This window comes from Jaculus jaculus, chromosome 9 (genome assembly GCF_020740685.1).
Source record: "Jaculus jaculus isolate mJacJac1 chromosome 9, mJacJac1.mat.Y.cur, whole genome shotgun sequence".
NCBI lineage: Eukaryota > Metazoa > Chordata > Mammalia > Rodentia > Dipodidae > Jaculus > Jaculus jaculus.
In genome coordinates, this window is record NC_059110.1 from 78,939,992 (window position 1) to 78,965,203 (window position 25,212).

At 51.2% G+C, this 25,212-nt stretch overlaps 1 protein-coding gene across 1 annotated transcript in view; it reads left to right on the forward strand.

The window, feature by feature from the left end:
* The first annotated feature begins 12,645 nt into the window (after positions 1-12,645).
* Pitpnm3 (PITPNM family member 3) overlaps positions 12,646-25,212 on the forward strand; it is a 105,064-nt gene continuing 92,497 nt past the window's right edge. The window contains exon 1 of the mRNA XM_045158777.1: positions 12,646-12,682. Coding sequence (XP_045014712.1) covers positions 12,661-12,682 — 22 coding nt within the window. The 5' untranslated portion in view covers positions 12,646-12,660. The remainder of the gene's footprint in view (positions 12,683-25,212) is intronic.

Here is a 25,212-nt window from a genome sequence, read left to right on the forward strand (position 1 = left end):
TTGGAGGATGAACCTGAGGGTCGGCCCACCCAGGTAGCGCAGTAGACTGTGGACAGCAGGGGGCGCTGTGGATCAGTCTCAATCTGACATTTTTGTCAAGAGTTTCTGTAGGACGTAGGTAGGACCTCTTGGTTCTCCTTGAGCTTCAATTCCTGAGACTGCCTTTTAAAAAGCTAGGTTTTCTCCTATCCTCCTGTAGCATGATCAGGTGGCAGGGGAGTGAGAGGGATGGGTTGAGAACTCCGGGACTCTAACATGCAGCTTGAAATAGAATTTGACAATCCTAGATGTCCTTATTTCCTTAAGATGAAATATTGCAATGTTGTGGCATTGAAAAACATACAACCTGTGGCAGCCTCAATCCAAAATCAACATCCTCTTTATTTTTTTAAATTTTTTTTTGTTTTTGTTTTAATTTAGTTATTTGAGAGTGACAGACAGAGAAAGAGGCAGATAGAGAATTGGTGTGCCAGGGCCTCCAGCCACTGCAAACAAATTCCAGATGCATGTGCCTCCCTGTGCATCTGGCTAATGTGGGTCCTGGGGAATTGAGCCTCGACCCGGGGTCCTTAGGCTTCACAGGCAAGCGCTTAACCACTAGGGCATCCCTCCGGCCCCTCAGCATCCTCTTTAGTCTGGCGGAGGCCTCTGGCCCCTGTCAGTAGTTTCCAACAGAGGAGGCACAAGACTCCTGAAAGGGGCGGTGCTGAATGCCCACTTCAGGTAAGAAGTGCCAGGCTTGGCTCACAGGCTCCTACAAGGCAAAGAGCTGCACTTGCTGAAGGTTTCTGGAACTCACAACCTTGGGAAGCTTTTTTTTTTTACAATTAATTTTTATTTTTATTTTTTGCCAGGAGGAGCTTTGGGGATTGTTGGCTCCACAACAACTTATATACCCAGTGTCTTGATTTGGAACTCATGCTATATGGTCCCCGTGGAAATTGTTCAGTCCTCGAAGGTGGCCATTTGGCTGCAGAACTACATCTCCCACTTTAAAGATCCCTGCTCTCCAGGTCCCACACCTTGGACGTATTCTTGAACCCTGCCATTAGCCAGTCAACCCTGGCTTGAGTACCGTGAATAGATGATTCTCCTTCGGACCGGTTCGTAGGTCTATTATATAGAAAGTCACCGTGAGCCAAGGTCTTTGCAAAAAGACAGTTGCTGTGATTCATGGTTCTCTGCCCTTTCTGGATGCTTCAGTTCCTGTCTGTTGCCAATCCTGTACTCAAGGCTTCCTTTGACCCTCTGAGACCCCAACAGACTGCTAAGCAAACTCCCTCTGGGCTTCCAAAAGCCTGAGGTCTGTGTTTGCACCTTACGGTGGTTACACATGTGTCATCCAGATCCCCTGACTGCTGCAAACGACACAGCCTGCACACTAACACACATTGCCACTTCTCCTGGCAGTGAAGGTTGGAAGGAAATTTCTCTTGGGGACACAGAGAGAGTAAAACAGACTCTTCATCATAAGTCAGGGCTGGTTCCCTACATCTCCACTGGAGGGTGTGAACTAGGATCTGGAGCCTGAAGTATCTGTCAGCCCCAGTGACACCGCTACTGCCCTATATTTTTGACATCCTCTCCTATCCTGGATAGTGCTTCTCCAATGGTGCTGGGCTGGTACCTGGACCGGTGAGTGAGATTAGGACACTGTGGACAGGGTCAGGTTACCTTCTAAGCTATTTGCCTTCCTCAGTGTGAAGAAGGTCCCACCCACATAGGATTCACTCTCCAGGTACTCAGAACTTGTCCATCATACTCTACAACACATCACTGTCAGGTTCTGGTTCAAGATAGAGAGGAACCAGACAACCATCTTAACATTTTTCAATTATTTATTACTTTATTACTATTATTTGAGAGAGAGAGAATAGGCACGCGAGGGCCTTTCAGCCACTGTGAACCAGATGTGTGCACCCCCTTGTGTGCATGTGCAACCCTGCACTCTTGCATCACTCTGTGCCTCTGATTATGTGGGACCTGGAGATTCAAACATGCATTCTTAGGCTTCACAGGCAAGCGCCTTAACCACTAAGCCATCTCTCAGCCCTATTTTAACTTTTTTTTTTTTTTCCTAGCTCAGGCTGACCAGGAATTCACTATGTAGTTTCAGGGTGGCCTTGAACTCATGGCAATTCTCCTACCTCTGCCTGCCTCCCAAGTGCTGAGATTAAAGGTATGTGCCATGACGCCCAGCTTTTGTTTTTTTTTTTAACTTAATACCAAGAGAAACCAGAGGGATAAGAAGCTTTGAGATGCTGAGCAACAGAACGGAGTGGGGTTTTAAGGGTTATTGGGGAAAGGAGGGAAACTGCCCCGTAATGGAGGTGTCTTGCTTGATGTGCTGAGGTGGGGGCTAGCAGAAGGTGGCATTCCCACTTCAGCCCAGTGGTACTCAATTACTATAAGACAAGGTAGTTCCAGAAACCCAGACCTAGTCTGAGCATTCCCAGGTGAGAAGAGGGAGGGGATATGAGATGGGGAGGCTCTCATACAGTCTCTGCCCCTTGCAGATTCCATGACTGAAGGCGGAAGCTTCCATGAACACTTTCCCTTTAGCCTTTGCTTCCTGCCTTTAGGATGGATTTACATAAAACAACCAGAGGGGATTTCTAAAACCACTTTCCTATTCCCCAGCAGCCCTTCTTGGCCAAGATGTTTCCTTGATGGACAGCGATCCTTCAGTTTGTAATTTAATTGGCACCTACTTTGTGAAATGTCTCCCAGGGAGATTTACAGGAGAGGCTGGGAAAGGGATGTTTCCATCTTCGTGTTGCCCGGAGTCCCTGGAGTGTCCTTTTGCTCGGCATGTAATCTAGTATATCTTTAATAAGTGGAGTCAATTCACTTTCAAAACCCTTGTAAAATTCAGCCTTTTAGTCATTCCAACCAGAAGCATTCAAATTGCAATATGAATAGATAGCCCAGCAGCCCAGGAGATCTGCCTAGGAGACCAGGTTGGCAGCTACATTGACATCCGTGGGAGGCTTCTGCCCAGACAAAGACAGCCATATCTATGCCTGGGAGAATCCTGCTGACTCAGTGCCTTCAAGCCTCCTGTACTTGCCAGGGCACCTCTCATGGGGATTCGGAAAGCCACAGGATCGCAGACAGGCTGCCAAGGCTCTGAGAAGCCCTTGGGACTAGCAGGCTCCCTGCTCAAACAAGGAATCACTCAGATAAGGCAGGCCAGTGAATAGCCTGAGGTTGTACCTCAGTTAGAGGCTTTTTGACATCCTGTGTCTTATTTCTGTATTTTTCCTTGTCTTCTTCCCTTCTGTGGTTAAGAAGAGAGTACAAGGTTGGAGATTCCCTGCTGGTTAAGGTGCTTGCCTGCAAAGCTTAACAACCCAGGTTCATTTCCCCAGTACCCACATACAGCCAGATGCACAAAGTGGTGCATACATCTGGAGTTTGTTTGTAGTGGCTGGAGGCCCTGGCGTACCTATTCTCTCTCTGCATGCAAACAGATAATTTTTTTTTTTTTAAAAAAAAGAAGAGAGTGTAGGCATCAGAAGCTTTAGATTTGAATTCTTCCTTTGTCACTTATAAGCCATGGGACCTTAAGAAAGATGCCTAACTTCTATGAGCCTCAGCTTTCTAGTCTTTAAAATAGGACATGGTCAGTGTCTTCCTCATTCTGTTTCTATGAAGATGAAAAGGAAGAGGTAACAAATAGAAAGCACATAAACACTTTCAGGCACATGATAGTGAACATCTGTTACTGTTATTACTATTATCTTTATGGAATAAAAATGTGTTATTACAATTGAGAGAAGTAGAACAAATATGCTGGCAGAGTTAGAAAACTAGGAAAGCCTCCCTAACAGGGAGGGATTTCTTCCACACAAGCTTTGAGCTGTTAGAGTCTCTCACCTTCCCTTTCTCCCTCCCTCCTCCTCCCTCTCCAGTGTTGGGGCTCAAACTCAGTCTTCTGTGTGTTAGGTAAGAACTCTACTGCAGAGCCACACCCCACCTTCAAGGTTCATTTCTGTTTTAAATGTCACCTTTCCATGATGGCTTCCACTAAGACCCTCCACACTTCTCCTGCCTCTGGGGAAGGTGTGGTGGGTACCATGCGCTCTAATATGGAGGAGAGAGGAAAAATTCCCCATTCCAGAGCTTGGTGAGGTTGCAGCCACTGCTGCCTATACAGGAGACTCCAGGAAGGAGTGATGGAACCCTGCACTGTTACATGTCAAAACATTTGAGCTCTAAAACCTGGCCAGGTTACTGGGCTTTGGTCTTATCATCAGTCAAGCACAGGCATTGATAGAAAGACCTCTCCAGAGACTACTTGGTGATGAACAACTTAGGAAAACAGAACATACCATGTAAGGCTCCAAGAATCTCTCCTGTGAGAACAGGCCAAGGGCAGGGAATGTTTTTTGCCACACCCATCACTTCTTAGAGTTAAAATAATCTTTGGCCACTCTGAGTTTCGGTTTCCTTACCTGTCCAATGGCAATGGTCAACAGAATGCTCTCTTCATTATGCTGTTGTGGGGAGAGCTCAAAGGTCATTTAGAGGAATGGGAAAAATTAAGCGAGGTACAGTGTGCATCAAAATAGTAAAACTAACCTAATATCCGTTGAGGCTAAATCCTGAAAAAAATGAAAAATAAGCCAACAGACAAGTATTCTATGATCTCACTCATGTGGAATGTAAAAAGGTCAACCTGACAGGTTGAGAGTAGAATGTGGGTGCCAGAGGCTGGGTAGAGGGAGAGGTCAGTTGGCAGATACAAAAAAGGAGCACTGGTGTTCTGCTGTACTGAATGGTGACTTTCATAGTGTATGGTATATTTCAAATTAGCTACAAGCAAATGTTCAACATTCTCTCTACAGAAAAATGACACACGCTTAGAGTGATTATATACATGTATACATATAATGTCCTTGATTTGATCATTGCATGATGTTATATGTATCAGAACACCACCATGTGTCTGTCAAAAATAAAACTTAGAATAATAATAATAAAGGGAACAGTAAGATGCAGACACACTACCCACTGCTATGCCCCTATATAATGTTTTAATGCATACACTCAGTTGTAGAATATTGGTGCACACACATCTGTGGGGAAAACTTTAGAAGGCAGATTGCAAATATGTAAATTTTAGAAAGGCTGCCCATTCAGATTGGGGTTTGAAGGCAAATAAAGGACTGTTCCCAGCCTGTTGGGAGATGCCACAAACTGATGGAAAGCATAGCAACTGACCTTGGGTTTGCACATCTCAGGTGAAAACCAAATGATGGCTCGGGCTCCAAGGACCCCTCAGGTTTTTCCAGCAGTGCCCCTCTGGGTGCCCTGTGCTTTACCAGCACACCCAGGCCTAGAAGCTGTGATGCATTCCAGAGCAGTGGAGTCAGGAAGGCAAGCCTTACCTGAGGCAAGGTGGAACACTGCCATAATAGATGTAGACAGCTTAATACATGCTGATAAAGCCCCATCTATTACACAATCTGTTTACATAATCTGATAGCAAATTCCTGCCCTCTTGGCTAATAGCACAGCATTAGTGATCACCCCCCCACCAAACACACACACACATTTAAGCATTGCTCCTTTAGTGCCTTATCACCCACAACTGTGTTTGACTTTCTGAGTTCTGGCATCTGTTATAAATAAATGCCACGTGTCGGGGGAGGGGGGGGGCGAGCTGGACATCCTGCTCCACTGGGTCTTTGCGAGGGGTGCGGACATGGAAGGCTTTCCACCCAGGCCTGACTTTCGTGTGGTTCAAGTTTAGGTGGAAAACAACAGGACTTGCCTGGGCTCAATTTAAACAGTCTTTACCTTAAAACAAATGTAAAGTACAGGTCCACTTGCAGAAGCAGGTAAACTGTGGGTGGCATTTCCATGGACAGTGGGGAGGGGTTGCAACAGATCCCACTGGATAGCCCCACTGAGTTCTCTCCTTACTGTCCCTCAGCTTAGAGCTATTGCATTTCTTCCTGCTCCGCTTGACACCCCCTTTTTTTATACACAAAACTTTTTACTGATGTCCATAATTATAGATAATACACCATAATTTCCTCCCCTCCCCCACTTTCCTCTTCTCAAATCCACTCTCCATCATATCTTCTCCCACTCTCAATTAGTCTCTTTTATTTTGATGTCATTATTTATTTTGATGTCATCATCTTTTACTCCTAATATGTGGGTCCTTTGACATCCTTTTTCTTTGAAAACCTTCCCATCACCTCACCAGACTCTTTCTAAAATCGTATGTGCAAGGACGGCTGGTAAGGGAGACAGAAGCCCACAGAACAGCACTCAAGCAAAGGAAAGCAAGGCAGAACCGCTGCAAGCTGTTCTGACATCCCAAGCCAAAACCTGATGAGGGCCAGCTTTTCTTTGAGTCTTGCTACGTAGCCCAGGCTGGCCTAGTCTCCCAAGTACTGGGATTCTAGGCATGTGCTACCACACTCGGCCAGTTCAACAGATTCTTCAGGATGTCCTCCAGTATCCTTTGGGCACAGAGAATCCTTGCACATATACACTGTCTAGCTTCTTTAGCCCACCCTGGTGGGAACAGTGTGGGGCAGGGGACACACTAATGGGAAAGTGCAACTTTCAGCTTGATCTGCCAAGTAGGATTTGTCTTGCCTGAGGCCCTTAGGGGTTCCCTAAGAGGCCACTGGTCAACATTAAGGGGACCTTCCTGTTTATTCAAGAGACCACAAATGAGACCCTGGGTGACACAGTGCCTCCTTTACAGCTTGTGCCTTAAGGGTGAGGCTATGGATGTATACAGAACTGGGGAAAGTGGCTCTCTCTAGGCTTGTGGGGACAGTCAGAGTCCTACTCCTTCCAGGAGTAAAGGCAGAAGCCCACACAAGATGGGCCCCAGATGCCAGTGAAGTAGCAGGAGTGACTCAATGGAAAGATACCCTGCATCAGTGTCCTGGACACTGGGCAAAATTAGGTAGCCTAGGGCAAGAAGGCAAGGGTGAGAACCAGAACACAGCAGTTCTGGAAGGCTGCAAAGACGAGCAGCTCAATCTGGAGTTGCTTTCTGTGACTGGAGGTGGTCCCCACAGATGGCAATGGAAGGACTTTGAAATGTGGGACTTAGTGAGGAGGTGGCTCACAGGACTTACAGCCAGGAGAACCCTGTGGAAGGGAGGAAGCTGCCATTGGCTCAGGTGAGGGGTGACCACAGGCTAATGGGGGCACATGAGCTGAGGAGAAAGGGGCCTGTGGCAACTTGGGAGAGATTTTCGGAGAAAGGGTGCCACAGTGCTGGGCCTCAGACAAGTATGCTCATCCTTGTCCATCATATCCTCTGGGCCATGGTCCATGGGCCCAGTTTGTGAAGGACACTGTGCAAGGCCACAAACCTGCTAGACACTTTGCCATCCTCCCCGAGGTGTGCATGATTCCCACGCAACTGCCTGTCATGATGTGATGTGGCACAAATCCCACTGGAGGTTATCCTACACGGAAGTCTATCCCAGAGGGGACAGAGAGACATTGAAATAAACTGGGCCTGGTGCAGCTGGCTTTCCATGGGCCATGCTGGCTTCCAGTGACTGTCACCTTTCCAAGGGTTGGGACGCCATCTGTCCAGGACTGATATCAAGGCCTGAGGTGTTTTGTGTTGAGGAATCAGCCTGCCACCAGTTCCCACTGCCTACCTGCCCGGATCTCTGCAATCTGTCCACATCTGTGTCCAAGTCCTCGGCGGGAACTGGCAGGCTGAACCTCTGCCCCACTTCCCCAGTTCTCAGGATTTAATGCTGTCTGAGCCCTGCAGCAGCTGTCCACTGTGAAGGCAAAGACACAATGAAGTGTGTATGGTTAGTGAACTGGGCCAGAAGCCCAGGTGTCAAAGAAAGACCTGGGTCTGGAACCTGCTGGGAGCCAGAGGCCGAAAGCATGGTGGACTCCTGTTCCTCCCTCCTCTAGGCAGCAAGGTCAGCTGCTGTAAATTGCTAGTTATTCCTTTCTTCAATTAAGGATGAGTCTTTTAATGCAGGAAGTGAACTCCCACCACTTAATCTAATGGCCTTGAGTCCCGATGTGTCGATGTGTCGGCTCTGTTTGAAGGCAGGACCAGAACTGCCTTGGCTGTGCTGTGCTGCTTGCTGGATTCCATATCCATCTCTCAGTGAGGGTTTCACACTGGGCTGGGGCTGCAAGGAAGGCTTAGAGGGGAGCTAGATGGAGCTGGGGAATCAGGGTTTGGGGTTGTCTTTCAGTTCAAGAGCTAAGTAAGGGAGGGTGAATTAATGAGATGACTTGGAAAGTTCCAGTGGCTTAGCACCTTACTTGTATACATCACCCATCCCTCCTAAGGGCACTAGTTTAGGTTTGTGATGACTAACCTGAGAGAGAGGAGGATCCCAGTGGCTCTGATAAGGTCTTCTACCAACTGTAAGCAGGATGCGTTTGCCTCGGTCAGTGTGTGTGAGTGTGCACACATGTATTCATACATGCATGTATGCATGCATATGCACATAGGAGACTGCCAGGAAACAGGGCTGCTGACGGCCGGTGATCACTGCTGCTGATGCAAGCCAAGAGGTGGGAAGGTGCCGGGGCCCCGCTGCACACCTTCTGTATTGTGTCTTCTGTGGCCATTTGTGCACTCACAGACAAGGTGGCCATATCAGGACATTGTGCAGGCTGCCAGGACTATGAAATTCCCACACCGGCAGGGGTCAGGGCACACACCTGAAATTGAATTCCATAGGACCATCAGCAATGAACTTTCTTAGCCTGTTTCCTTCTGTGTAAACTAAGATGGCTAAACAAGAGGATTCCAGAAAGCCAGGAGCATACTGTGTACCCGCCCATCCCCCGTTCACTGCTGTTCTAGTCCTGGGAAGTTCTGCAATGGTCAGTCCATGCTCTCCCTGCTGGTGACCAGTACATGAGCTGGTGAGCACATTTTGATTCATGACTTGGAGGCTTTTGAAATTCTAGGTCTATAGGGGCCTACATTTCTGACTTGTTCTGGCATTCAGAGGGGACAGACTCATGAATGGGTCAGAAGAATGCAGACTTCAGTTTAGATGAGAAGAACATTCTTTCGTCGTTGTTGTTGCTTCGAGGTAAGGTCTCACTCTAGCCCAGGCTGACCTGGATCTCACTCTGTATTCGCAGGCTGGCCTTGAACTCACGGTGATACTCCTACCTCTGTCACCTGAGTGCAGGGATTAACGGTGGCACCACCACACCCAGCTGGCTGGAAGAACATTCTTGCTGCTCATGCTAGTTGTGTGTCAAAAGAGAAGCGCTCTTGCCTGAGGTACTCAGGCCTTGGGTAGAATCACGAGGGAATAGAAGGGCTGCTTAACAGGCCATGGAGGCAGTCAAAGCCTCAGGATGGGGCATGCTGGATTACAAGTCCTCTGAGGCCACATGGCAGGGCAGGAACCATCTGATGCACAAGGTGGGAAGAAAGCTGGGCTCTGAGTAGTCAGAACCGTCCTCTGAAGAACAGCTGTCATGCACTGGGTCCAGCGGCAGGGAGTCTAGCAGCAGACTTGGGAGATTTTAGGAGCTACCAGGGGCTGGTCAGACATCCCTTAGACCCACCTAGCTGGCCTGGTCCTGGGCAGAAGAGAGAGGCCTCCTCTTCCTTGGGACCCTACCTCTCAGGCCCTACCTACCAAAAATGGCCACCTCCTGCCCTCCGTGCTGACTGGTATGTGGATCTGCTGCGGTCACTGGACAGAAGCCACAACCCAATGCTTCCCAGAGGCCTGCTCACTAGACTGTCTGCACCCCACGAAGAAGGTGGGAAAGTGGAAGGGTGGTGCACTGTCCCCTTCGAGCCCTAGTACCCCATAAAACCTGCTCATTCTGGAATCCAACGCAGATTTAATGGTGCAGCAGTTAGCCAAAGGCATCCTAACGACCCCTCTCTGGCTGGGGCAGGCTCTTAGGACACAGCCCCCTTGAGGGTGGTGGGGAGGGGGCTGGTGGAGGAGACCCCCGCCCCGCCACATTGTCCCTGATAGCTGACTTTCTTGATTTCCTGGGAACCTCCTTGGTCCCTGTCTTCCTTCCTTCCTCTTCCACTCTCTTCTGCAATTTCTCCGAATTTCTTTTTGTCTCCCATGGGTGTTTCTGCCCTGAGTGTCTCAGGATCACCGCGCCCCTGTCCCCATCCCTGTCTGGCCCTCAGTGTCTGGGGCTATGATCCGGAGTTTCTCGCTCGGTCCCGGCTTCGCCTCTCCGCGCGGGTCCGGGTCTCGGTGGCCGCCCGCCCCCCGCCCCACCTCGGCCGCCCCCCGCGCGCCGCAGCGCCGAGGCCGCGCGTGCCGGAGCGCGATGGGCTGGGGCGCGGCGGCCGCGGCCCCGGGGCGGGGGTGCGGGCCCGTGGGGGCGGCGTCGGGCGCCTTCCTCCGTCTGGCCCTCCCCGGCGGCGCGCGGAGGAAGGGGGCGGGGGGCCGGCGCGGCCGCCGCTCGGCGCCTTTAAGGGAGCGGGAGGGAGCGGCGAGGCGGCGGCGGCTGCGGTGGCGGCAGCCGAGGAGGCGAGCGGGGCGGGGGCGCGGCGCGGAGTCCGCTCGGGCCGGAGGCGCCGCGGCGGCCGGGGCCGGGGCCCGCGAGCGGCGAGGAGCGCGGGCAGCGCAGCGGGAGCCCGCCGCCCGGGACATGGCCAAGGCGGGCGGTGCAGGTGAGGGCGGGCGCGGGGCGGGGAGGGGCGGGCAGGGCCGGGGGAGGGACCCGCGCGGCGCGGGGCGGGGAGGGGCGGCCGGCCCAGGTGAGCCCCTGGCGCAGGTGAGAGGAGGTGCCGGGGGCTGTCCCGAGGGCTGCGCGCGCTCCGCGTCCTTCCGGCGCCCCCCGGTCACCTCGTGGGACGCCGCGTCCCTCTTGGAGAGCCCCGCAGGAAAGGGCAAGGTCTGCAGCTCCTCTGTTCCAGTCCTGCTGTTGGTTGGGAGCTACCTCCGGAGGCCCGGGGAAGACCCAGGCACCGGGACCGAAGGGGATGTCCCGCAGCCGCCGATCCATCCCACGCCCCCGCCACGCAAAGCCGGACGCGCCCCCTCGCCCTAATCACTCTATCTAGGGCATGGCAGTCCCCCACCCCACCCCCAGCTCGACCAGAGGATTCTGTTCTCTGGTCTGGTGGCCGGTGGCAGGAGGGGTGTTCCGCTGGTGCGGGCTAGGGAGCCGCCCCACCTCCCCCCACCTGACCTGGGGTAGGCTCAGGTGTTGGGGGAAGTCTGCAGGTGGGCTCTCTGCTGGGGTCCAGGGGCCTCTGTCCTCCGCAGGCTTTGCATTGTAGCCCGTGGTTCGGAGGAAGTGGGCGTTAGTGATTCCTTCATTCATCCACCTAGACATTCATTCACCAGTATCTGGCCTCTGTCAGGCCCTAAGCTGGGGTGCTGGAATCTGGAGAGGACCAGAACCAGTCCCGGTTTTGAACCCTGGGACCTCAAGGGACTCTGGGAGGCCAGGTTCAGGAAAACCTGTGCCCACAGGGCTGGCCATACGCAGGCCATGGCAGGGATGAGTTTAGCAGTCCTGAGCTTGGGAGCTGGCGTGTGAGAATCTGCCATGAACTCACACTCAGCTCATGACGTTGACAAGTGCCGTGCCATTCCCCTCAGCGGCCCGTGTGAACCCCACCTTTCCAACCACAAGGCATGGCAGTGATGGAATGCGTGTGAAGTCACCCGTCCACACTTTCAGACGTGAGCGCCACTGGGCTGGGTGCGTAAATCCTCCCTGCTCGGCTCTGCCCTACATACTGCGGTGACCCTTGCCAGGTCCTAATCCCTGTGCCAGTGCTGACAGTGTGACTTAGGCGCCTGAGTCTAGACTCCCTTTCTCAACCTGAAGAGCCCTGTCACAGTGGGGCTAGCTGTGTGAGACACCCAAGTACCAAACACATCTAAATACCCCCTTTCTCGCTTCCCTCCTGTGCCCCTCCTGATGGAGGCACAGTGAGATGACACCAGGAGGCAGGAAAAGGCTCCCTGCTCCCTTCTCTCTCCCTGGGCCAGGATCCCTTCCCACCCTCTTTTCACAATGGGAGGCTGTGTGTCCTGCCTACTGCCCACTCTGTATGTGCATCACGTGTGCACACATTCCTGGGTGCCTGGGCTCAGGTTTCCTGCCAGGGCACAGTGGTGGTAGCAGTAACAGTTAGCCACTTGTACTTGCACTGTACACCTAGCAATTTCTAAAGTCTTTTGCTCCCCGGTGGTTCTTGGAGGCAGCAAAAGACCATTTTCCTTTAAGACTTTGGAAACAGGTCCTCAGAGAAAGAGCTCGCTCAAGGTGGCCAGAGAGCCTGGACTCAAGGCCAAGTCTGTTGGACTGTAAGGACTTTTCACCATGCTCTCACTGAATTGAGAGTGGGACAGCCCCAGGTCCTCCGCCTTGGCCTATGTATTCTTTGATTCATGGGAAATTGTACCAGTGACAGGTGAGGAAAGTTCCCTGCTCCAGGCACTGTGGCCTTGTGTTATTCTAACACTCGGTTTTCCTGTTTCAATTTCACGCTTCGCCCTTTCCCTCCGGGCAAGCCAGACTCCCCTGCTCTGACCCACCTGCTTGGCCTCTCCCTTGCTCAGCTGCCACCTGGAGGAGGCTCTGCAGAAGGCCCTGGCAAGCTCTGACTACTTTCCCCCTCTCTCCAGACAACTTTGCATTTTGCAAATGCCGCTTCTCTTCTTTTTTTCAGGGGGGATGAGATGGGGGGATGTTCAAGGTAGGATCTTGCTCTAGTCCACAGTGACCTGAAATTAGTCTCAGGCTGACCTCAAACTCACAGATATCCTCCTACCTTAGCCTTACAAATGCTGGGATTAAAGGCATGTGCCACCACGCCTGGGTTCCCTTCTTTTCTTTAAGCTCCTAAACCCAGTGACTTGAAAACATAGGATTGTTTGTACATGGGAATCCTACCTCCTTCACCAGCCATATCTGTGCAGGATACATTGGTGAGCTTTTTTTTTAAAAAAAAATTTTTTTTTGGTTTATTTATTTATTTGAGAGCAACAGACAGAGAAAGGCAGATAGAGATGGGCACACCAGGGCCTCCAGCCACTGCAAACGAACTCCAAATGTGTGTGCCCCCTTGTGTATCTGGCTAATGTGGGTCCTGGGGAATCGAGCCTCGAACCAGGGTCCTTAGGTTTCACAGGCAAGCGCTTAACCGCTAAGCCATCTCTCCAGCCCCATTGGTGAGCTTCAAAACAGACAACCTGAGTCCCCCTCTTCTCTTTCTCTCTTCTCTCCCTTCCTCTCTCTCAGCAGGGTCTCACTGTAGCCCAGGTTGTCCTGAAACTTACTCTGTAGTCCAGGCCAGCCTTGAACTTACAATGATCCTCCTACCTCAACCTCCCAAGTGCTGTGATTAAAGGTCTGTACCACCATCCCTGGCCCAAGTTTACAGCTGGGGAAACTGAGTCCCAGGGAGAAGATATATGAGAGGTGTGGTGCTATCCAGATTGAAGGACAGAATGGCCAGGCCTTCCTTCTGCAGGGTGAGAGCAGCTAAAGGGATGCTGGAGGCCTGCACTAGGGGCCACAGGAACCTGCCGATAAGCGAGCTATCTGCTTCCTGACCTACCTGGGCTTTCCTCTCAAAACTGACTAGTAGCCCACCGACTGAGGGAAGAGACCAGGGTCTAGGTCTTGGGCTTCCATGGTCTCTGGCTCCAGGTCATCACATTGTGCTGAATGTCATTGCTAGAATTGTCCAGTATACAGCCTGAGCAGCCAGCCGTGGCTATGCCAGCTGAGCCAGAAGCTGGGGAGAGGCAGGCAGTTCAAGGACTTCCATGGAGCTAGGAGAAGCCAGGCACAAGAGGAAATGTCATCAGATTCCAGAAACGGTGGGCTAAATCTGCAGAAGGCAGATCCAACTGGGTTATTACCAGTTTCTGATTTCTTTAAAAGAAGCTTTATTTATTTGCAAGCAGAAAGACACACACACAGAGAGAATGAGAATGAATATGAATGAGAATAGGTGCACCAGGGCCCCAGCCACTGCACATGAACTCCAGATGTTTGTGCTACCCTGTGCATCTGGCTTTATGTGAGGAGCAGGGGGAAGACTCAGGACTCTATGATCATTCCCAGTATGGAGCCATAGAACAGAAGAGAAAACGAAGGCCTAGCCCATAGTGAAGGCCAGCTTCCTCTAGGAGATGGGCCTTCAAGGCTAGCAGAATTGGGACAGAAGGTAGCAAAAGCCAGGCTTCCAGGTTCTGCAAAAGCTGGGAAGAGTGTGCAGGGGCTGCCATGAGGCAGGCAGGAAGTACCCTATCTGGATGGGGTAGTGGGTTCCTAGAGGCACCATGCAGAGGGCAAAAAGAGCTCCAGAGAGCATGGAGCCAGCAGCATGGCAATAAGTCTTGGTTGTTTGGACAGATCCCTCTGGCACTACGTGAGGGCTTTGGTGAGGTTGGAGGGCCGCCAACCAGCAGCTGCCTTTGAAGGGTAGGGCTTGCTCTGGTTCCTGGCAGCAGTCTTGCCCCTCCCTTCCTGTGCACCTCTGTGTGGCCCTCTGCATCCCAACAGGCCAGCAGCATTGCTTTGTTGCTCTGGGATAGTGCAAGTGAGACGCTCCAGGTTCCTAGGCCAGGCAGAGACAGAGCAGGGTCTGGGCAGCTCCAGGGCTAGGACAGGCATGTTTGGAGAGCCCAAGAGGAGGCCACAGGGCTGGGCAGGCATTCCAGGCTGGAGGAACCAGTTTATGCCATTCTCAGGTGTTGGCTTGGGCTCCACAGGGAGGAGCTGCTCTGGAGAACAGTTAGCCTAGTAAAGTACTGCCCTGCCTGGCTCCAACCAGGAGGGGAGATGCAGGCACTGAGGTTTACAGCCCTGATTAACAAGGGGACATTGAGGGCCCAGTTATGTGTCCAGGGGCACAGGAAAGCATACTGACAGACCTTTGGAGCTGGATGTTCAGGCTTGTGTTGGGACCTTCATGGAGTCCTTCAGGAGATGTGTGTGTGTGTGTGTGTGTGTGTGTGTGTATGTGTGTGTGTGTGTGTGTGTCCTCACACCTTCTCTCAGGTGTACTTTGCTCTGCGGTGCCCAGGCATAGGGACCAGGGACCAGTGGCCCAGAGGAGGAAATGGCTGGAAGTGTGGAACAGGGAGCAGGACTTCTCTGCACTTTAGGAATTAACGCACATCTGGGAAACCTTAGGGACTTGGATCTCCCACTTACACTGTCGCAGGCTTAGGGTACCAGGATAATGTTCCTGTTTGATTTGGGGAGGGTCTACAGAACCCCCCCCCCCACACACACACACAGTGTTTTGCCCAGGAACCCTTCCTGGGTGTGTCGTAGTAAGACAGCACTCAGGTCCCTATAGAATCACCTTTCGTGGTGAAAACCTCGAGGCCCCAGTTTGAGACCCTTTGCAACTTCAGTCTTGGTATGGAGTCACCAAATGAGCAAATATGGTGTACCCCTTCTAGCATGTAACCGTGGGACTGGAGACTACCCCCTAGGTAGGTCCCAGTGACTTGCCTGTGTTTGGGCCTGACCCAGAATGTAAAGACATGGCTGGGCATCCTCCCTGCTGCTCTTTGGGGCTGTGGTTCAAGGTTGCAGTGTTTTTTCACATGCATCTCAGTCTACTGATTGTTCATGGATGGATGAGGCTTGGAGAGGCTTCTAGTCCACTTGTTAAATGTGCATGTTAGAAAACTGAGCCCAGCAAGGCAAATAGTCTTTCTTTAAGGATAAGGGCAGGAGTATGGATTCCAGAGACAGGCTTCGGTGGTTGGAGGCTTTGAGCAGAAACCAGCTGCCTTCTCCAGAATTCTCTGATTCCAGGGGAGTGAGAAAAGGTCCAGGGATCTGCCTACTGCTGGCTCCTTTCTTCTGGAAGCCTTTGGCATGCTTTCTCTTCTGATAGCCTGATAACATCTCTTGAGGATGGGATTATTCCCATTTTATGGAAGAAAAAAAATTGAGTCCCAGAAGGATCAAATGTCTGGTTCTAGATTCATCCATGAAGTTGGAGATGTGAAATTCATACCTTTCCACCCATCATTCCTGGGAGCTGCATTGTCTAACCTGTTATGGCTTGACTTTGAACTGACCACTCTGGGCCACAGTTTTTGCATTTGCAAAGTGAAAATGGGAAGAAGAGTTTGGGCTCCAGAGGAGCTTAGAGATTTTTGCAGCAGCAGCAGCTCTGCTCTTTGTGTCTTCAGGCCTGTAGCCTTTCCTGCCCAGGAAAGGACCTCAGCTAACCTCACAAGGATGGGGTTTGGAGGACTTAGGGATTGAGGGTCTCTGGAGAGCTGATGTGGAGAGCACAGCCTGCACCTTCTAGGGGTCTCCATCTGCAGTTAAGGCCTCTGGAAGGGGGTGGCCAGGCCCTCCTGAGGGAAGGGCTGGGGGTGGGAGGAGGGAGGAGAGCATGCATAAGAAATGAGTTTGGGAATCAAATGAGATCTGAGCTCCCCACCCACTCCCTCCAATCTCTCTACTCTCTCTCTTTTAAAATTCTTGTTTTCTAAAGAGAAAGAAAATGCAAAATTGCACCCCCTTTTGCAAGGGAATGGGAGTCTCAGTGAGTCACTCCGGAGATAAATGCCACCCCCAGGGTCCCACGTGTGTGCCTGTGGAGGCCCGCACAGCTGTATGGCCATAGCCCCTGAGGGTATGCATGTGGGAAGGGTGGACAGGGGGCCTTTGGCTTGTCTTAGTTCTGGGTGGGAGCTGGGTATCAGCAGAGGGACCTAGGCAGCTGGCCTGTGTTCTCTCGCCTCCCCCAGAAGAGACCAGGCAGAGGCCTGTGTGACCATCATCAGCATCCCCTCAGAGGCTGGGGTATGGTGTGGGGTGTGGCATGGCAGAGCCTCCTCTGGCTGGTGTGGTCCATAGTGTGGTACACTGGAGGCTTAAGGAGCCAGAGGTTGGCCTGTGCAGCCGGCTTCAAGGAAGCAGGGCTGAAGGGAAGGGATGGACCCATCTGCCCTTTGAAATTGGCATCCTCAGGTCAAGTTGACCTGGCTTGGTATGTGATGGAGGCCCTTCTCCACCTCGGTTGGCATGAAAACAGAGAGTGGTTGGGAGCCTGGGGAGTCAAAGCCCCCTGTCTCTGGGGACAGTCAGCCCATGGCAGGCAAGGCCAGGAGGAGGTGTTCCACTTCCCCACGAGCCATTATTCTGGGGGGAGGGAAAGTAGCCGTATGTTAGCTGGGGATGCCAAACAAGGGTTGGAAACAAAAATAGAAACACGCTGGCTCTGTCTGGGAGGGGCGCTGGGCGCTGGTGGCTCTGAGAGGCCTCTTCTGAGCCGACTGCTGCTGACGCTCTGTTTGCTTGGCTCTGGATATTTGCAGAGCACGTCCCATCCTGCACTCCTACCCTCCTCAGGGACAGACTTAGGTGTGCAAGATTTGTGACTGTGAGCTGAAGGAGGGTTGACAATCGGAAGGCTTTGTGCTTGTCCCTGGAGCTTGTCCTTCAGAGGTTCTGAGCATCCCTGGCCACCCATCACTCAGACACCTTTGACCTTTTCTGGATTGTCCCTGATTGGTTCTGATCCCCAGTCTCCTGGACCAGAACTCCCCTTTGGCACTGTGGTGGTATCATGGCTCTCACTTCCTGCCCCAAGAGTCTGGCCCACACCAAGCAACTTTAGAGTCATTCCTGGTGGCAAAAGGAGCTATTTTGAGCCTCTCATTAGGGGCCTGTGGGTGGGGGATGTGTTTATCCCTTGCTGCTTTTGTTTCCTTCTTGTGTAGTATAATCTGAGGCAGGGACGAGAGCGTTACCCACCCTGCCTCTGGGGGTCTGCTGGCAATGCCTGGCATTGTGATTTGGCACCAAATGGAAGGGCCTGGGGACAGAGGCAACCTTGGGCTCCATCCTTGCAATCTGGGAGTCGCAGGTGAGATGGAGTGTCTGTATTGAGTCATACTGGCCATTGCTAGGATTTGGGATCAGAGTGGTTAGGTGGGGAGCTAGCTGCCCCTCCTGCTGTTTGCTTCAGGTTGGTGGCTGGCGGTCACCTTCGATGGCCTTACTAAAACTGGGCTCACTGTTTCACTGAGGTGGTTGTCCCTGCAAGAACCTACAAAACATCCTCCAAGGAGCTTCTTGCTCCACCTTGGCCTCCCACTTCGTGGATGGGTGCATGGATCTCTATCTCTTACTCTCCTGCTCCCTGGAAGGGGGTCCTGGGGTGATTAGAGAGGGTGCATTCCTCTATCTCCTGAGCTGCCCTGTGTCATCCTTCAGGTGACAGTGGTAGGTGCTGTAGCGCTCTGTAGGGGGAGAGCAGAGCCTCTACCTTCTGGAGCTAGAATCTGGTGGGACAAAAGGGGGGCCATCTGGGCCTCGGGAAAATTGTTCCAAAGAATTCAGAACTGTTGGGAACCTAATTGGCAGAGAAAATGAAAGTATAATAGATAGCCAAAGCTATTAATCACTCATTATCTCCTAAATAAAGTAATTAAGGGGTATTTAAATGGCATATTTATAAGATACCAGCAGGTCTTCAAAAAGCACATCTTTCCCAAAGCAATTGGTTTGGCCAACTGGGCTGGGCATGGAGAGTAGTGTTCTACTCTCCACACCCCCACTCAGCTGCCCCTTCCCTTCCCCCTAGGAAAGGGCCATGACTATAAGCAAGGCAGCTTCCCTAGAGCTTGAGTCTTCCTTGTCTGCACCCCGGAATCCTAAGCCTTCCTGTGTGAACTCCCCTGACCTGTGGGAAGGTGAAATGAAATTCATGTGAATACTGTATAGCATCTTAGGTATGCTGTGACAATAACCTGTAAGTTACTGGATGCATCTCTGAGGGCTATGTTGGGTACCACTTGTGGCCGGGGCTGGACTCCTCCTCCTGTGCCTACTTTTGTCACTTGGTGTGTAACTGGGTTGAGGCTGGGTCTGTGGTCAGATTCGTGGCTTGCTTTGAGGCTGGTCGATGTCTGTGGCTGAGCTGAAGGTTTGGGTTGTGGTTGAGGTCAAGGGTTGGACGATGGCTGGTCTCATGACCTGAGTCACTGTCAGCTTGTGCACACATCCACAGTCCTTGAGTATGTTACCCATGGACCTGCCTGTCCTCCTGAAGGAGGAACCCTTCTCGGGTCCTCCAGGATGTTGGCTCCTGAAGCTGGATACCTCAGCAGACAGGCCCTCTGAGGTTCTTGACAGTCCCCTGAAACAGCCCAGCACACAGCTCATCAGTGGCACATCTAGCATTTTAGAAGATAGTTAGGACTGTTTCTATAGCAACCAACCCCCAACTGGCACTGGTTTCCTTCAATAATGCCTTTTTCTGGAAGCAGCCTCTCCTGGCCTCTCATCCTTCCCTGGGTGGCCACACAGCCCCTTCAAGGCTGGGCATGGGCTGACTGGCCCTAGACTGTCTGGTCCCCCACATGCACCCTAACCTACCAAGGAGGCTTGAGGGGGAAGCTCCCCAGAGAACAGCTTTTTCAAGGTCCTCACTGTGCTGGGCCACACTGAGTCCAAGAGCTTTTGTACCCAGCTGTGGGCTGGGAGGGGCCATGGGTGTCCTGCCACGTATCTGCTCAGAGTGAGCCCATGGCCTGGTGGCGCAGGCCAGTGGGGACACTGAGGAGGCAGGCACTAGCCCAGCCCTGGGTAGGGAAAACATCTCCTGCTTCTCCCAGCAGGAATGGGAAAGGGGTGAGATGGGAATGGAAGACTAGAATAAATGCCTGGAGAAGAGAAACCATGAAGGTTCCCAGCAGTCTGTGGCTGGAGCCCAGCCTGGTGTGAACAGAAGGGCTAGGAGAGAGGTCATTCCCTGAGTACAGGCAGGAGAAAGGAGGGACGCCCTTTCCAGGGGCCATAGGAGAAGTGCCTGTCCTTGGAAGCATTCACATAGGAAGAAGCAAAGAAAACTTCGTAGATAATCATGACTTATTACACCATTTAACCAGCCCTTTTACAGCACTGAAGGAGTCTGCGCACTATGCTAAACCCTTTTCAAATATTCACTCATTTGCACCTGTTTTACTCCATGTAAACACAACCATTATGCTTATTTAACAGAGGGGGAAACTGAGGCACAGAGTAATTGGTGAGCATCTGGGATTGGAACCAGGCCATTGGAAGTGGGCAGGTTCCCTGAAGGGAGGAGGAAAGCAGCTCAGTGGAGAAAGAGGAGGAGGAAGAAGAGTGAGAGAGGAGGCAGATCCCCGAGAGTCACCTGTCTGTCTATGGAGCCTGCCCAACTCCACAAAGCTCCACATGCACACATTCCCTCCGGATTCCTGCACCCCAGGGCAGCCTGAGGGATGGTGAGGTATGTTTAGTGTGTAACTCTGTATGCGCACCCAGGCCTGAGCATTTCAGCTGCATGGCTCAGAGTCTGACACTGGAGACAGTTTGTAGAGTCTACTCTCTGTGTCGTGGTGGACGGTGGAGGAGTGTACGGGCTGCACCCTCACCGCCTGCTCACCCTGTTGTCTGCTGGCAGGTAGGTGCTCCAGCCCATAGGGTCACCAGAATAGGGTCAGGTGCAGACCTGAGCAGGGCTGGACTGTTACTCAGAGGCAGCTAGGTACATACAATACGGGACCAGTGCTGGGAAGTCCCTGGCCAGGTTCAGATGCATTTGCTCTGTCCTGGAACTGGAGAGCCTCTGTGTTATGTGGATACCCCCAGAGCCATGCCTCCTAGCAGATGTCCAAGTCTCCTGCCTTGCCCTGACATACTGGGCCCCTTACTCTCAGGGAAAAAGTTACAGGTCTACTCTCTGGAAATGGTTCCGTCACCGTGGAGCCATACTTCCTCCTCCACTCTGCCTCAGCCTGCTCCTCCCCCCATACCTCTTCCTTTGAGGCGCAGCTTGAGTTCCGTCTCCTCCCCACCATCTAGAAAGACCGCTGGGCCTCCCCAGCCTGCAGGGCCCCACCTCAGCATGGTCCACCCCTGTGGCCCTGGCTGCACAGATTCAGCTTGTATGGAATCTGGCACAAGGGCCAGGCTGCCTGCCCTCTTTTCTGAGCAGGGCAAGACAGAGCAAGGCTGTGCCCCTGGGATGGCACACCCCAGTGCAGGGACAGTTCCAACTCTTCTGTGTCCCACACTCCTCTCCTCCTCCCCCAGGCACCATCTGGCCCAAGGTCTGGTCCAGGGAGTGAGTCTTGGCCAATGCCTCTACGTTTTCCTGTGTGCAGCCGCCTCTTTCCTGTGAGGTGTCCTCTCCTTCGGACAGGACTGTTGAGCACAAGCCAGTGTCCCCTTTAGGCTGGACTGCAGGGTCTGTGGGACAGTGGTTACTGTTTGTCTGTTGCTGAGATGAGGCCCTTGGGTAGCTGGAGCTAGTGATCCACATTTAATACCTTTAGCTGCACTTGTGCAGGAGACTTAGGCCCACGACAAGTTCTAGGAGACCACACTGGGCCCAAGGTGGTGGGTCAGTGGGTCTGGAGGCACAGTTGGGGTGACTCAAACAGCCCTTCTTCCTCATGGCCAGTTTAGGGGCTATCAAGGAGCCGTAGTTTCTTTCCTGGCAGGGCTGAAGTATTCCCTTCTCTCTGATGATGATTTTGGGCTTTAAGTCCGTGTGATCTTCAGGTGGAGGTGGGCTGAGGCTTGGAGGAGCTCTGCAGCCTGGGGGAAGACTGACGATAGCTTCGAGCCCCTTTGCAATCTTGCTCTGCCTTGAGCATGGGCTCTAGAGCTGACACATCTACCATCTCCATAGTGCCAGGAAGCAGGCTGCACACACTGGTGGCTGATCTCATTTAAACCTTCTAATAGAGAGGTAGGCTCTTGATACCCATCTTATAGATGAGAAGACCAAGGCTCAGAAAGGTTAACTTGCTTTAAATCAGACTAGCAGGTGATAGCACTGAATCCAGGCTTGTGTCACTCCAAAGCCAATGTGCCAACCTGCCTATTAAATCTTCCCTCATGCCTGAGAGCCAGTTTGTGTGTTGTTTAGGAACAGTCTCAGGAAGGGAGAGTGGCAGATCAGGCATATACCCCTCTAAGGAATATAGGCACACACAGCCATGCAGATTGAGTGACAGACACTTGTATCATACTAGGCCCTTCCCTACAGTAAAGAAGACATCCAAGGCTGGGAAGATAGCTCAGTGATTAAGGCACTTTTCTGCAAAGCCCAAATACCTGGGTTCAATTCCCCAGTCCCACATAAAGCCAGATGTACAAAGTGGTGCATGCATCTGGAGTTGTTTGCAACAGCTACAGGCCCTGGTGTGCCCATTCGCTCTCTGTCTCTCACCGCTTACAAATAATAAATAAATAAATAAACAAAATATATAAAGAAGGCATCCATTGAGGTTTTCCCACAGACACAAGAATACCCAGACACTAAAATGCAGACCTGCTAGGTGGATGATTCTAGAACTAAGGACCAAGGCTCCTAAGAGGAAGGCAGAGACTGCTATGATCCTCATCCAGCCACCCAACAGCAGGTGCTCAGTTATCGCTGGCCAAGAGAGGGAGTAGTGCAGAGAGGAGGAAGTTGCCTGTCCTGAGCTGCCGTAGTGGCCCCGCACAGTGCTCTGAGCACAGACCCCAGAGTGAGACAGATCTGCATTTCCATCCTGTCTCTACTGTTCACTGGCCTTGTGTCCTCCAGCAAATGCCTTTGCATCTCTGAGTCTGCCCACTCCTGTAAGTAGGGATTTGTCATGACCACCCCACTGGGCTTGGTCAGGGTGACTTTAGGTAACACGGGGAAAGCTGCTAACAGCTTGTCTGGCATCCTGCGCGCTCTCAGCAAGTCCTTGTTACTCACTCGCTACTTTGTCAGCCACTTCTTGGCCCTCTTCTGTATGGGGTCATGTATTAGACTCAGAAAATGCAGAGCAACTTAGCTCAGGGGCCCACCTTAAGGAGACTGTGCTTCTGGGACTCTGACCTCGCTGTCCTAGGCATCATGCCCTCCTCTTCTGACTCTGAAGACCTTTTGCAGCCTTTGGCATACCTCCCGTGTAGCCCCCCCACTCCCGCCCCCAGGAGACTTTCTGACACTCTTGGGCATCTGTATTTCTTTCTGCTTGTAATAGATGACAGACTCTGGGGAGAGGGAGGAACTGAAAACTCACCTGCTTCAAGCTTCCATCATGGCCCCACTTAGCCTGGATCCATTTGCTTTCTTGTTTCTTTTCTTTCTTTCCTTTTTTCCGCCCTCCCTCCCTCCCTCCCTTCCTTCCTTCCTTTCTTCTTTCTCTCCCTTTCTTTTGTTTTTTTGAGGTAGGGTCTTGCTCTAGTTCAAGCTGGCCTGGAATTCACTATGTAGTCGCAAGTTGACCTTGAACTCATGGCGATCCTTCGACCTCTGCCTCCTGCGTGCGTGCACCACCATACCCAGCTCCTCTCTTGTTTTAATGTCTCTCTCTCCAGAGGTTGTTTTGTATATACCCTGCCTGAGAGGTATGGTCTCCTTGTAGCCCAGGCTGACCTGAAATTCATTTTGTAGTCCCAAGCTGGCCTTGAACTCACACAACATTTCTCCTGCCTGTACTTGGATTACAGGTCTGTGTTACTGTGCTCTGCCTGACCTATGTCTTCTTTAAACAAGCTTACCATTACATTAAAAATCCACACAGGTATGCAGTTTGAAATGCTAGGAAGGTGATAGTAAACAAGACAGAATATTCAATTGAAAAGAAATTCAGGGCTAGTGAGATGGCTCAATGGTTAAGGTATTTGCTTGTAAAGGCTAAGGACCCAGGCTTGATTCCCCACTACCCACATAAAGCCAGGTGCTCAAAGTGGCACATGTATCTGGAATTCATTTGCAATGGCTGGAAGTCCTGGCATGCTCATTCTCTCTCAATCTGTCTCTCTCTCCTTGCAAATAAATAAAATAAAAACAAAAGAGGGCTGGAGAGATGGCTCAGTAGTTAAGGCACTTGCCTGCAAAGCCTGAGGACCCAGGTTCAATTCCCCAGTTCCCACATAAAGTCAGATGCACAAGGTGGTACATGTACCTGGAGTTCATTTGTAGCATTGGAGATCCTGGCACACCCATTCTCTCTCTCTCTCTCTCAAATAAATAAAATATTTAAAAAATAAAAAGAAAAGCAACTTAAGGATATATGTTAACCAAAAGGGAGGTCCCCAACAGTAAGATGGAGGACTGAGGAGCCGTCAGCTGCGCATGTGCAGAGACAGGGAGCCGGCAGTGTGGTTCAGCCTATGTAGCTGACATAGAGACCATGTGATGAGCGTGGCGGATTCCTCATCATGCTCCTTCAGCAGCTGTTGAGGTCCATGCTTGTGTGCCTGTCTAGTGGAAGGGACAGTCTGAGTTCTTCATCACCCTTTCCAGTGCTGGCCGGACCGTGGTTGTTTACTTGTTCCAGATGGTCCCCTGCAGAACATAAGCTTGCTGTGAGTCCCATCCTGTGCATTTTCTTCACCAGTGTCCGCAGCACTCCATGCGGTGTTTATGGAGTGGGGAGCTTCCTTTCATGACCACCAGTCCTTTCTTTCTCTTTTCTTGCCCCCTCTGACACAGCCTCCCTGTTCCTGCTCCTGCACTGCTCTGGGACTCCCAGAGGGATGCAGGGATCAGAGGCGATGAGCCCTGCGTAGAGGGAGGCTATGAGTATGCTGTGTGAGCACTCCAGAGTTCTCTTTTTCTTAGTCTCAGTGCACACTGTGAGCAGGAGCTTGGTAGAAAGGTCCATGCCTTTGGTCTTGGGTGGAGCATGTACTGTGCGTACATGAGCCCCTCCAAATGTAGAAACCTCTCACTCATCCATTCTTTTCATATAAGGAACTAATAGGTGCCAATGAAAATCTAGATGATTCCATCACTCCCTAAACTCTTGTTGACTGAGATTCCATACTCAGGAATTGAGTACATAAGAATGATAAATTTTCCTTATCATCCAAGTTCCTGCTTCTTAGGAATATAACAGATTTGGATAGCAAGGGATATTTGGATATTAGTTTAGTATGTATTAATATAGGAGGTAGGATAGTTTTTAATACCTTTGGTATTTGTTTATTGAGAAAAATATATTAAGTTAATGTAAATTTGGAAAGAATTTTAAATGATTGTATTTTTGAATCACAAAAATCTCCACGTATATTTGATTTATACCTAAGTATTTTTTTTTTTAAAATTTTTATTAACATTTTCCATGATTATAAAATATATCCCATGGTAAGATTTATACCTAAGTATTTTATACTATGGTAAACATTTAAAAAAATTTTAATTCTAGCTATTTATTATCAGTGACTCACATATATTATATATATATATATATATATATACACATTTGTATACATATA